Below are 13,605 nucleotides of genomic sequence, written 5' to 3'. Positions count from 1 at the left end.
TTTTGCGGCACATTCAATGTGAAAATCAAATAGCCCACGGCCAGCGATGGTCATGCCAGATGCCATGTCGAGTGTGAGAACTTTTTCCGCTGCGTGATTTATTTTCCATCCAGCATTTCTTTTGCAGACACCGTCGATGGCCAGTCGGCTAGCTAGTGGCGGCCAGTATTTGGGTTAAGCCTGCAGTCCAATGCGGCTCTGGGCCGCGATCTTTGGCAAGCGAAAAATAAGAATTAAGTTGAACCGCGTGGATATGTACTCTTACAATTCCATGCCTCTGCCCACACAGTGCCACACTGCAGGCGAAGGCGAAGGCGGAGGCGGAGGCAGAGGCCTGACTCAGCCGAAGTCAACAACGTCAGCGAACAGACCAGATACCAGAGACCGGACCAGTATTTGTGAATGAATCGACCGAATGCGAAGGCAAACACCCAGTCACACACACACACACACCCATCCAGATGCGCGGCCCAGACAACGCATACGAAATCATTCTGGTGGCGACTCGAGCCGCCTTACCTGAGCGTAGGCCGCTCAGTCGACTTTCAGACGTGGTCGTGTTCAGTTCGTGGCATCGTTCAGTTCCTCCGTCTCTGTGTCCCCCTCACTGTCGGTGTGCAGCTTGTTGCCGCATGCAGCCAACGTTCGTCTCGAGTGGCAAATGTGAAAAATGCAAATTTGACAAAGAACGGTCGTTGCCAGTTGTCAGCCAATTTATGATCGCGAGTGCCACACAGCCTACCTGACCGTCCCATCAGCGTCTTTGTCTGTGTCATCATCCCTCAAAACTCTTGGAATCCTGGCGGGGGGCAAGACAAACATCAACAGCGTCGGATTCGCATCCGTTTCCGGTTCTTTCAGTTGACTATTATTCTACTTGCACTCCGACTCGCTCCGTCGATCGGTACTTTTTCATGAATGAAATTTTAATTTCGACTGTGCCCGCGCGTGTCTGTGTGTGCACATTTGTGTGTGTGTGAGCCTTCTGTCCAGCTCCAGCTCCAGCTCTAGCGGTGTCAACTGACGTCCCATTTCATTCGTTTATTGCCGCTGTCGCTCCCTGGGCGTCGGTGCACCGTAAAGATCTTTATCGCATTCTAAATACGTTCTGGAGCAGAAGGCAGAAGACAGCCGCGTTGTGTTTTCGTTTTCGTTTTCGTGTTTGTGTGTTTGTGTGTGTCAGGGCCCAGTGCCAGCGCCAGTTCCAGTGCCAGGTAGAGGCCAGGTTAATGCTGTTTATTGTTCTATGAACGTTGCCAGCGATCGCCTGCCTGCTCTCTGTTTAAGTTTCGCACGCTGATAAAGAAGAACCATGGCACACTATCTCCGGACATTGTCAGCAACCAGCAAGATGTGGCCCAAGCTAAGGTGAGTTTCCACAAAAACGCAAATAAAAGCTGCCCGCCCACACAGCGTTTTATGTTGTAGATCTCGAGCTGGGACAGACAGACAGACAGACAGACAAACAGATTGCCTTGGAATGGCATAGTCGAAAATAGTCGTGAAATACATTTGGCCATTTTTGGCTGTTGCCCCTTCGTGTGCCGGAGAACTTAGCGGCTTTTAATCTAATAATAACACTCTAATTGACTGCGGTTCGGCTTAGGCATAATCAGAGTAAGTCGCCGCTGGCCGCTGCGTGTCGGAAATTATAATGTTTTTCCTATCAACTCGAAGTCATCTCTTGCGTTGCGTTTGTCTCATCTTTCGTTACATTTCATGGGCAACAACGGAGGGGGAGTTTGCTCAACCTACGCACCAGACGGTTGGGTGAGGTTCATTCAGCACCCAAAATAAACCCACACACGGAGGCCATGCTGCTGCTCGGTTTTACGCGCAATTAGCGCTTTGTCGTTGCTTTTTTTCGGTCACACTTTCCTCCTTCAAAACTCTCTATAACTTATCATTTTCACAGCAGGCAGCTCTGGATCTTTCTACTTGAGTTACAGAGCTGGAGAAAAGTCTTGGTATTTTCATTTCATTTACGAACGCCTACAACAGCAATGAGAAACGGAACAAAGATTGTATGTTCATAATTAATGTTTATATAATTTTTTACTGCTTTACATGCGGCTCATTAGCCGCTTGGGCTGCGTTCGTCTCTCTCCCTGTGTTCTTCTTCTCCGTTGCGTTGGTTTCTGTCCATGGATATGGGCCGGCAAGTTCGTTGCCTAAGTCTTTTGTTTGCTCGTCCGTGGGCGTCCGTTTTGATGCGGGAATGAAACGACAGAAAAACAGGGGGAACAAAAAAAGCAAGAAAAAAATGAGAGATAAATAAAAATACATTTGTGCCACTTACTTGGTTACTGCTGCTGCGGCTGCTGCCTCTTGGCTTTTAACTGTTGGCTGGTTGCTCCACAACAAGTTGCCAAATTTGGCAATGGGAGCGCAACAGCGGCAGCAACCAAGAGATAGATGTCTGTTGTTGCTGCTGCTACCTGCCTGCCCACATACTTTTGTGCCCAATGTGTGTCGCCGTCCAGGTAATAAAGTTAACAGTCAGATGATCTCCCCCGAAGATGATTCTAAACCGAAACTAAACACTGTCTTGGGGGTTTACGTTTCTCTCGGCATCTCCACCAGGCATATGATCTGTGTGAATTTCTGGCAGTGCACATAAGGCATTCAGCAACCCATTCACTTAGCATACTCCTCCGCAGCAACAGCCTCAGCAGTTGGCGCTGTCTCTGGCATTTGCATTTGTGTGTGGGCTGCGGACTGGAGCTCTTGATGTGGGCCCAGCAATTGAGTGTGTGTGTGTCTGTGTGTGTGTGTGTGTGTGGCATGTCGTTTGTTGTCGCATAATATCTTTAATTTAGTTCATTTTCAAACCCATTTCCGTGCCCCGACTCCAGTCAGACTCCAGCTTTCTTCTTGTTCAATATTTTCCTACCAAATTGATTCAATTTTTGACTGCCGCGCAGCGATTTCCAATTTTATTGGATCTGTTCGAGACTCTGTGTGTGTGACGGCATTCGAAATGTCGCAATTAACAGTCGATTTAGCATTATTCACATGCGTTGGCGATCTGCTCCGAGGCCTGTGTGGGCTGTGAACTTGGCTTTTCTGTGTGTGTTTTATGGCCTGCTCTGGTTGTGAGGGGAACTTCAACGTCAGGATTAGAGTTTCTGTTACCTTGAGGCATCCAATCGCAAGCTTCCCTTACACCCTGGACCTCTGGCTCTCTGGTTCTCTGGCTCTCTGTGTACTCGCTTCTAGTCTCAAATTGTTGGTAATATTGTCACCGCAACTGCAAATCACTGGGCTGACAAACTTGTTTCTACTCCAAACAGAAAAACCAGACAGACAAAATAACAGGCACAGCAAGTCAAGTCAAAGAAATAAAATTAGTGAGTATTATTTTTCGAGAGTGGGCCGCGACAAGTCAGCGGAAGTGTGTGGGAGGCGGCTGACTGTCGTCTCTACGGAGGCTCAAGCTGTTGGGGCTGCTTTGCCAGTGTTTCTTTTGCTGTTTGAATGGGATTTGCTTTTGGCTTTGGCTTTGGCTTTTGCTTTGTTTTCAAGTTTTCAAGTTTTTCTGTTGTGCAAATTACTTTTTAATGGAACACGCACGTGGGCAGCGGCTCGAGCCAGCACCGACACTCGAACAATTAACCAAATCGGCGACAAAGTAGCCCCGTAAGTGACGGCAATTGCTGCAAGTCCAACTTCTGTAGAGACTCGCACACATACGATAATTCTGCTTTTGTTTGTTTGTTCAAATCTCTACACAAATCCCCCCGCACATGTGTCTGACTCAGGGATGAACAGTTGGCTGATCCGATCCGATCCGATCCCATCCCATCCCATCCAATACGATACGATTCCACCTGGGGCAAGGTAAACAAACCATTATTTGGTGGAACGGTCTTAAGCCGGCTTTTATTTGATTCAACAAATCTTGCACTTTATGAGCGCCTCAGCGTCAGTCCCGATCCCGGTCCGGGTGCGAGCATGAATGAACCAGGTCCAGGCCGAGGCCGAGGCTGTGTTTCATTTAAATTAAATTGGATTTTCGTTGTTTTGTCTGCCATTTGCATATGAATATGGCCGACGGCAGCCAGCGCGAACGACTAAAAGCAATTTGAGGCTCGAAATTTATGGGCAGCCACAGCGAGCGTCTCCTTCTGTACAGACTCATTTCACTTGCCCCAAGGGCAATACTGTAGATGGTGTGCATATTCTGAATATCAAGTGAAACTCGTGTATTTTATGTGTGTTTCATGAACAACATCAGCAGGCACTTATCAACAGCTAAATATTGAAGCGAAGGATAAATTAATGACACCAAATTAACTTGGTATTCGGTAGCAATTATTGTGGTGCTTGGGTTTTGGTTTTCTGATACGCTAAATCAACCTCAAAGCTCAGTTTTGGTCACTCCGCTACGTGCAGTATGATAATCAATTATTATTATATTTGTGTGCATATATGTTAATTTGTAAATGGAAATACAATATGTATTGACGTTGTCTGTATGCAGACAAGGACCAGCATCCGTTTCCGTCTTACCTCCAGGGACGACCAAATGCGCCCAGTCATTCACAAATGTGGAATTCTCACAGAGCTCAGGAGTTAGGGCAAGGTCCCCTTGATACCGGGTACCAGTGGATGAGGATGGGCCACACAATTAAATCCCTTTTGCCTTCATGTTTCCTGTCGCCTTTTGTCTCCTCCTTCTTTTTTTTTGTATTCCTTTTTTTCTTTTTTTTTTTTGGCATGCTAAATACTCAGGCCAGACCACAATTGCTGCTGCTGCTGCTGCTGCTGCGGCTACTTCAATTTTCGAAAGCAGCTGCTTCGGTTTTCTTTTGCCGCTTGTGTGCAACACGTCTGTGGTTGCCACTTGCGTGACATTTCGACCTTTGGCTGGCCCGGCTCTTGCTGTTGCTGTTGCTGTTGCAGCAAACTTTTACTATTTTCATGCTAGGCATAAATTTCATTTGCCACACACAAGCGGCGAACAGCAGAGCCAGCCACGACACACACACATCCCCAAGAGGCACATTTCGTTGCGCTTTCAACAGCGCCACAGCAGCTTGAAAATGGCCATCAAATTACCAAAGTACCAAAATAACCGAAAGATATAGCAAATTGGTAATTTCGCCTTTAACCTAAGCAACATGCTGCTGTCATTATGATTAGCAACATGTTGCCCAATTGGCTACTGCTGTGCCGCTGCTTCTTACGGCCAACTAAAACAAAAACAAGAAAAAACTGACACTTGAGCCCAAAGATTCTATTAAACAGAAAATACAGCAAGCTGGTAAATTGTTTCCTAAATGCCAGAATTAATTACTCTGTCTTTCCCTTTGCTCACAACAAATTCCACTGCCGCCCAAAGAGCATTGGCACTTCGTTGTAGTCCAGCTACAATTATTTCGGTTTTAGTTTTTCGTTGTTCATTGGTTGCCAAAGAAGGCTGGCCAACAACAAAAACGCGTTTTTAATTGTTCAATGGCTTATCGCATGTTTTGGCAAATAATAATAGCACATACATTAAGCTTGTGCTTGTGTGTGCCAGTTCGAAGTTTTAACTTATGTGAGAAATAAATAAGAAAAGGAAAACATTTGTTAATGGCAGCCACGAATGTGATTGCATTTTGGTATTTTTCAATCAGTTTTCGTGTTTCTTTCGTATTTTGGCACAGTCAGCTGCAGGCAGACAAACATAAGCACACACATTCACGCCCATTTTGTGGCATCATTATCATATCTTTGTATCTCTTGGTCCCCCATCTGCGACTCTACATCGGCATCGGCATCCCAATACAACTCCATCTCCAGCTCCAGCATCAGGCTCTTCTCTTGTGTTCGCTTCGGTCTGTTCCACAGAAAACAGAAAACGTTGCAATGCCGTTACCAACACCACTCGAAACATTTTCAAGCATTTGGCTCACACGGATACACATGTGCACCCATACACGGATGCGCATGCGAAGGTTTATTTCCGTTGACGTGCCTTAATTCCAGTCACTCAGTTTCGGCTGGCCTGGCTCCAGCTCCAGCTCCAGCTCCAGCTCCTACTCCGACTGACGATGATAATGATGATGGCGCTTGAACTGTGCGCCTACACACACAGCGCGCGAAACAAACCAACAACCAACAGCCACAACACAGAGCAGAGCAGAGCAGAGCAGGGCCCTGGGCATTGGCATTGGGTGCATCAGCTGAGGAGTCCAGTCTGCCACAGCAGAAACTCCCAAAAGAGTGTTTTAAAATTCGTTTCCAGCTGCAACTCGTAGCTCGTGGGCTCGTTGTGTGTGGGAGCAGACTGCTTTCTGCTCAGATGAATAATCAACCTTAACTGGCGTCTCCGGTCTGCACACAGAGAGGAGAGGTGTCGACAACGACGGCTCTGTGGCTCTTTTCGGTTTTGTTGGGTGCTGCTCAGTGCCGACTCGGGGTTGTGGATTGATTAGCAAGTCTGTGGCAAGTTTAAAGGCAAACAAACCGCCAGCAAGGAGTCGGCCAGTTGGCCAAACCAAACCAAACCAAACCAAACTACTGATTGCACCATGATTGAGTGTGCTGCTTCCCATGTCATGTGGCTGAGTCAGCGCTGCGACTTCGATGCGATCAGAGCAGATCCTGTGAGGTGCGAGGCGTGGCATTTTATGCATAATTAGCCACAATGTGGAGAGGGGAAAAGGGCGGAAATGAGAGGCACTCAAACGTTGCGAGCCGTTGACCAGTTAGCGTGACAGGGGAGGAGTCGCTGTCGGACTCGGGGTCGCTCGCATACGCCTGAGCTGCATTTTAAATAAATAATTTGTGTATTGTTGAGGATGTTGCCAGACCCCTGGCATGAACCTGCCCTGCACTGGCCGACGCAACAGTTTTGTGTTCTACCAAGAACTGATTTATTTTGACCACGTACATATGCAAAGCGCATTCTAATGGAACCACCAGCCAGGCATCCGGACAGAGCCGTAAACCCATTGCCAGTGCTTCCTCTTGGCCAGGCCATTGTCTCTCCCTCTCTCTCTCTCTCTCTCTATGTCGGTGTACAATTCGCATTGTAGTTACGCTCTGATTTTTGAGCTTCCACCTGTTGCGATGGCTTTTGCACGCTACGCTTCCCTGATCCGATCCGGTGCCCTGCGGTGCGTTATAGAACAGACACCACCAGCAGCAGTCACTCCGCTCAATTGTGCCGGAAATGCCGCCTTTGTTGAGCGGAAATACAAAATGATATTGTTCTGTAGTGTGTTCTGTAGCAAGAAGTCTGTAGGATTGCCTTTGAATGGGCATCGAGTTGCAGCATGTTGCACCGCAGCTATCGCTTACAGCTGCCCAGTGAAGGTCTTAGTCTGTGCCTTCGCTTCCCAGTGCTTGGTCGCCCACTTGTAGACACAGAAAACTACAGCAATTATGCAAAATGAATATACATTATTATCATGTTTTGTACGCACATATAAGTCTCTGAAAAGGGAATAAGTAATCAGCCTGAGACGTAGAAGAAGCTGCGAGGAGTGCGCAGGGGCGACAGGCTGCGCAGGTTGCAGGCCACACGCAGATTGGGCAGATTCTGGGGATTGCGACAGAAGCGATCCCAGCCCTTCCAGTACTTGAAGCCCTCCCGCTCTTGAATCATTCTGGCGCAGGCAATGTCATCGCCAATATCATCGTTGGAGAAGTCTAAGAAGTCGATCAGTATTTAGCTTGTGGTTGTTTGAGTGGAATTACCTTCACACTTCATGTTGCACTGCCCGCCCTTGCGTCCCTCGGCGCAGTAGTCCTTGCTGTTGATCTGGAAGAGGCCATAGTTCTTGCTGTCGTTCTTGTTGAGCGTTATCTTGGTGGTATCCAGGTAGCTCTCGTGCTCCACCAGGCAAATCCCTGCAGCAGATTAATGTTTCGTTTAATGTTTCATGGACTTAGTTCAAACCACTTACAATTGGAGAGGAAAGTCTTGTCAAAGTTGTAGTTCTCGACCAGCACGCGGGTGAGTTCACAGCGCAGATACTTCTTGGACTCTGCCCGCTCCGATCCCGACAGCAGCAGGACCAGCACGAGCATCAGACGACATACCCAAAGATGTTTCATCTTTCAACTGAAAGAGAGGCGACATTAAAGCATTGCTGGGAGGTCCAAAGCGTTGGGCATGTGTGTGTGTGTTTTGGCTTGCTAATCATTTATGGGCATACTTAATTAGTCACACTCATACCAGCACTAGCACAACGAGTTCTTCGAATTCGGTTGCATAAGTATCGGTACTTGTATGTGCACTGTTTTTGCAGAGTGTTTACTTTCTTTTGGTTGAGATCTAATCTCAAGTAGTAATCCCACTTCACTCGTATATAAAATGCCAAAAATGTGCCTCTTCTAAGCCTTAGCGAGCTCCCCCAAAAAGCGCACAAACTACTCTGTGTGGTAGCTACCACTTAGATGATTAAGTACACGCACGTACACGTTTCACTTTTGTTTGATTTGCATACTCCGATCAGCAAAGAATGAGAATGAGTATAAAGAATAGGTTTCAGTTTGACAGCTACTTCTGGCAGAGCAAACTGTTTGTTTACTTCATGTTGTTAATGAACGCAGAGGCAGAACAAAACAACAGGAAACGAGTTTGCTTCGCAGAGTAAGTATCTGTACCTACGAGTAGGAGAGAGGTGGTGGTATGTTTTGCTTAATTATAAACAGCCCGCTCCCGACTGCTGTATCCGTATCTTCTTACCGCTTTTCGTACTCGATTGCGTGCCTTTAAAATCTCATTTGCACACGTCGCTCACTCGCTGGTGCCAGGTGCCAGGTGCCAGGTGCGACGCTTCTGACCCGAGCTGAAGTACTAAAATCGAAAGCCAAATGTTCCGAGTATTTCCCACATAGATTGGGAGGGGGCGCTAAGGAAATTCTCTCCCCAAATGCTGAGCGCAACGATCCACCTCTCTCTCTCTCTCTGTTTGTCTCTCGCCCGGTGGGAACGTTCTGCGTTTTGGGTGATTAAGCTGATAAGGCAGCCAGCAACTTGCACATTGAACGCAATGACATGCTTGAGTGCCGCCACCCTGTGGATTTGTGGTCTGTGGTCTGTGGTCTGAGGGTTGGGATTCTCCCTCCCATTTTGTGTTAATATCTGTCTGCTTTCTCGTAGCTTTCGTATTTCTTATCAGTTGAGTATGCAAAAAGTTCAATAAAGTTCCAAGTATCAGCCGCGGGATCGCTTTGCTCAGAGCTGCAGCTGATAGCGGAGAGATTCCTGGAAATGCTTTGCGAACGAAATTGCGCATTGAGCAGATTGAATACATTATCGTACGGGGGCATCATGGCTTAAGCTGTATATTAATTAGTTGCTAGAGTAATAGTAGAGTACGCTTAGAGGCTAGAGAGCAAGTCGGGGGAAAATGAGGGGCAAGTCTGCAGCCCGAACCCGTCCGTCCTAGCAGCGGGAGACATCGGGCAACGTGCGCCCACGACATTTGCTCATCCAACCGGGCCAGGCCTGGAAGCCGTGGCGATTGAAGATCTGCATGGCACAGCGTGAATCATCTGAGATCTCATCGTTCAGGAACTCTGTAATATAACAACATCAAATCTCTCTTGCTCTGCGCCAGCGCGTGGGCTGTGGACTCACCTTCGCATTTGATGTTGCAGATGCCACCGCGACGACCTTTGCGACACCAGTTTTTGCTGTTGATCTGTTGATTTGTGGTTTGGTTTGGTTTTAGTTTTTGCATGAGTTACTCATACACATGCACAGAGATAACCCACCTGAAAGAGTCCATAGCTGACGCTCTGGTTGGGCAGCTGCATGGACTTGGATGTGCTGCGTCCGCTCTCCGACTCCACCAGGCACACCCCTACCAGAACACAGAATACAGAATACAGAATACAGATCTCGGGGACGCAATATGATTACCCATTTAACTCACAGTTGGACAGATAGCTCCTGGGAAAATCGTGTCGCAGCAGCTCTTTGGCCAGCTGGCAGCGTGTCAGCAGCTTGGCCTCCGTCTGCGACTGCGTCAGCAGCAACAGATTGAGGACCAGGACTAGGGCACCTCCTTTTGTGTGCATCTGATTGGCCATGGATATGAGAGAATATATGGAATGAGAGCTGAGTGACTGCTAATCCTGTAGGTATGTGCGGCTTCCGCGGCAACTGCGAGCACTGGGCACTTTGCTGCGGAATTATTTCTATGGCACTGGATGCGTAGCGACCGAATTCTGGGTTTTTAAAGCCTCGCACGCACACTTAAGTGTGTCACTGCCCAGGCAGGCACAATAGGATAGGATCTTGCATACAAATTGATATGATGTGATGAGCTCTGGGGGTGGCAGTTCCGCAACCCGTAAAGCCTCGCAGTTTATCTCACAGTGCATCAATCGGCTCGACGCGACACGACGCGAGTTTTGATTGCGTTAAGCTCTAAATTGGCAAATTGTCTTGCAGAGATAAGCTCGGGTGCAGGCACAATGTGACTTCCAGCGTGAGACGCACTACAAAAAAGAACACCTACGGGTGGAATGGGTGCCACATATCTGAATGTATGTCTGTCAGAGCGCTGCTTGACCTAAAAACGCATAATCTGTCTTCTGTCTTGCTCTGCATCCAAGTGTTTTGTTGCTTTCAATAATAATTTCCATTTCCATGAAAATTTTTCCATTTGCATTGCAGCCTACTTGTGTTGCTCCTCTGTCTGGCTGTCTCCGCGCTGACAGAGGCCAATGAACTCAAGGATCTGCTGGAGGATGCCACCACCAGCACCACAGCTGCTACCACCAGCAGCAGTGTCCCCGCGCTATCCACGAGCACCGCCACCACACCCACCGCCTATGTGGTGTCGGCGGCTGCCGTGCCCGTGGCAGCCACCACCACAGGGAAGAGCAGGTCCAAGTCTTCAGCCGTCAAGTACTTTAACAAGGGCACGCCCAAGAAGCGGAAGGCCGAGCAGGTCTCCTCGCTGCCCCTGCCCGTCGATGACGGCCTCATGGAGTGGAAGTGCCCGAATATAACGAGCTCGCGCAACGCGGAACTCGAGTGCGGCTGCGACTTGCCGCACACCCTGAGATGCAACATAGATCTGCACGGCCTGCTGGTGAGTACTGCATCCACTGCCGATGTTGGACCCCTCCCTGACTCCATTCGATTCCATTCACAGCTGCTGGCGGACAGGCTGCGCACCTCCCCGTACTCCGTATCGCTGCTCGACTGCTCCCTGCGCAATGTGACCTTTCTGAGCGATGCGAAGATCTTCGACGGCGTCTCGCTGCATGGGCTGGTCATCTCCTCGGGCGAGATCAAGCGGGTGCACAAGTCTGCCTTCCTGGGCATCAAGGGTCCCCTGCAGGCCTTGGGGCTGCCCGGCAACGCGCTGCTCAGTGTGCCCTGGAATGCCCTGTCCACGCTGGGAGCGCTCGAGCGCCTGGATCTGGCCAACAACAAGATTAAGGCCTTGGGCACGGCCGACTTTGTGGGCCTGAGCAATCTGGTGTACCTGGAGCTGAGCAGCAATCAGATCTCGAGCATATCGCAGCGCACATTCAGCAACCTGCGGAAGCTGGAGGTGCTCAAGTTGGGCGGCAATCGGCTGGGCGACTATGCCCAGAGCCTGCGATCCTTGAGCCAGTGCCTGAGCTTGCGGCAGCTCGACCTGACGGCCAACAATCTGAATGGGCCGCTCAGCGCACAGACGCTGGCGGGGATGAGGAACCTGGAGAGCCTGAACCTCAATCGGAACATGATCAAGAGCATTCAGAACAAGGCGCTGGCCAACTTCTCGCGGCTGGTGAGCCTCTCGCTGCGCCACAACCAGATCGATGTGCTGCAGGACCACGCCTTCTACGGACTGGGCGCTCTGGACAGCTTGGATCTGAGCTACAACGGCATTGTGGCCATCTCCAGCTCCTCGCTGCAGCACCTGAGTCGTCTGACCGTGCTCGACCTGACGCACAACTTCCTGCGCGCCCTTACCTCGGATCTGATAGCACCGCTGCCATCGTTGCGGGAGCTGCGGCTGGCCGGCAATGACATCTCGATTGTGGCCAGGAATGCCATGGATGGGGCACGCGAGTTGCAGAGCCTCCAGATGCAGGACAATCCGCTCTCTTGCGACTGCAGCATTCGTCCCTTTGCCGAGTGGCTGCAGGTCTCCCAGCTACATTCCAGCCTCACCGCCTCCTGTGTGACGCCGCCGCGCCTCGAGGGTGCTCCGCTGCTGCAGGTGCCCGTGGAGACGCTCAGCTGTGACATGGACAATGTGGAGAAGGACAATGCCAACATAATGCAGCATCTGGAGACCTTGGCCAAGCCGAATCAAACCTCACCCGTCAGGGATTTGTCAGAGGAGGTAGGTGGAGACGAGCAGAGTGCAATGATCGAAGTGCACCTAAATAAATACGTTTTGCCTTTGCAGATTATACTCCACGATTTGCACTATTCAAATGACTATGGCCTGATCCTCACTTGGCTGCTGAATCTCAGCAAGAAGGACTACATGTGCGATGCCATCTTTGTCTACAAGGAGGAGAACATCAATGAGATACTCATCGACAACTCGCCGGTAAGTGGTGGAATTTCGACTCCTAGGATTGCCCCTGCTTAATCGTTGCCTTTCCATCTGCAGATCCATTGCGAGAGCAAAGTGGTGAATGGCCAGAACACGGTCAGCGTCATCGTACCCGACAGCTCCTCCCTGGACATAGGCAAAAGGTAAGCAGTAACTGATGAAGCCCCGAACTAGCTCATCCACTCACCCGATTCCTTATCTTAGCTATCGTTTCTGTCTGGTGATGGTCGAAGAGCAGAATCCCCAGGCGGACCTCAACATCGGATGCTCCAACATCACGCAGCTGCAGCTGAGCAGTCCGGGCTCCATTCCCGTGTCGCGCCAGTACCAGCGACGGCCCTACTACACGCCCAACGAGCTGAAGACCGACTCCCAGGAGCAGGCTGCCAGCGGGGACTACCAGCACAACCAGCGACAGTTCAACAGCCTGGCGGGCAGCCAGCAGCAGCAGACGCATCCCCACCAGCAGTCGACGCTGCTGCACAGCTACACTGTCATTGATTCGCTCAACAAGAGCTTCCTGCCCGGCCTGGGACTGGGCGTTCTGGTCACCTCCGTGCTCGTTCTCATCTGGGGCGCCACGCGGCTCCGTCAGTCGAGTGGGGTTAATGGCAGCGGCGCTGCAGCGGACAGGAGCAGGAGCAGTGGCAGCTGCAGCGGCAGCGCTGGCAGCAACAGCGGCAGCATACACAACAACAACAACAACAGTCGGCCGGGCACTCCGACGGCGACCACCTGCTACGCTGCCTCGGATCACATAGCACGCCTGGCCGACGCGGAGAGCGGAACGCGCTATCTGAAGCTGCAGGCGACGACGAGTCTGTGAGGCAGCAGCAGCAGCAGCAGCAGCAGCAGCAGCAGCACCCGGATCCCCACTCAATAAATCATGTGATAGTACAGCAGAAACTGTACCGACTTGCGTAGTTGCATAGGATATTAGTCCGTAGACCTAAGGACCTGCCACCCACTGCACTAATCCAAATACTTGGCCCAACACTAACCCACTCGTGCCATAAGCTAATCGATACACAATCCCACAGAACCCCACAGAGCTTGACAGCTGCGGTCAAAGTAATAGTAGTAGCGCCCC

At 50.1% G+C, this 13,605-nt stretch overlaps 3 protein-coding genes across 3 annotated transcripts; 1 reads left to right on the top strand and 2 right to left on the bottom strand.

Moving 5' to 3' along the window:
• The first annotated feature begins 520 nt into the window (after positions 1 to 520).
• LOC117592167 (TLR4 interactor with leucine rich repeats) lies at positions 521 to 13,604 on the top strand. The gene is made up of 6 exons (XM_034285761.1): positions 521 to 1,368; positions 10,625 to 11,045; positions 11,109 to 12,296; positions 12,363 to 12,509; positions 12,573 to 12,658; positions 12,720 to 13,604. The coding sequence occupies exons 1-6, from the start codon at positions 1,313 to 1,315 to the stop codon at positions 13,339 to 13,341; spliced, it is 2,520 nt and encodes an 839-aa protein (XP_034141652.1). The 5' UTR covers positions 521 to 1,312; the 3' UTR covers positions 13,342 to 13,604.
• Positions 7,373 to 8,798, bottom strand: LOC117592301 (lysozyme c-1). Its single transcript, XM_034285974.1, has 4 exons — positions 8,684 to 8,798; positions 7,899 to 8,056; positions 7,690 to 7,842; positions 7,373 to 7,641 (listed from the first exon to the last, which is right to left on the bottom strand). Exons 2-4 carry the CDS (start codon positions 8,047 to 8,049, stop codon positions 7,445 to 7,447), a joined length of 501 nt encoding a protein of 166 aa, XP_034141865.1. The 5' UTR covers positions 8,050 to 8,056; positions 8,684 to 8,798; the 3' UTR covers positions 7,373 to 7,444.
• Positions 9,252 to 10,262, bottom strand: LOC117592318 (lysozyme). Its single transcript, XM_034285999.1, has 4 exons — positions 9,879 to 10,262; positions 9,718 to 9,806; positions 9,581 to 9,644; positions 9,252 to 9,519 (listed from the first exon to the last, which is right to left on the bottom strand). The coding sequence occupies exons 1-4, from the start codon at positions 10,033 to 10,035 to the stop codon at positions 9,386 to 9,388; spliced, it is 444 nt and encodes a 147-aa protein (XP_034141890.1). The 5' UTR covers positions 10,036 to 10,262; the 3' UTR covers positions 9,252 to 9,385.
• Position 13,605: the final 1 nt, after the last annotated feature.

This window comes from Drosophila guanche, unplaced genomic scaffold (assembly GCF_900245975.1).
Source record: "Drosophila guanche unplaced genomic scaffold, DGUA_6, whole genome shotgun sequence".
Lineage (NCBI taxonomy): Eukaryota > Metazoa > Arthropoda > Insecta > Diptera > Drosophilidae > Drosophila > Drosophila guanche.
Note: the sequence above shows the minus strand (reverse complement) of the source record. Positions and strands in the feature narration are given on the sequence as shown.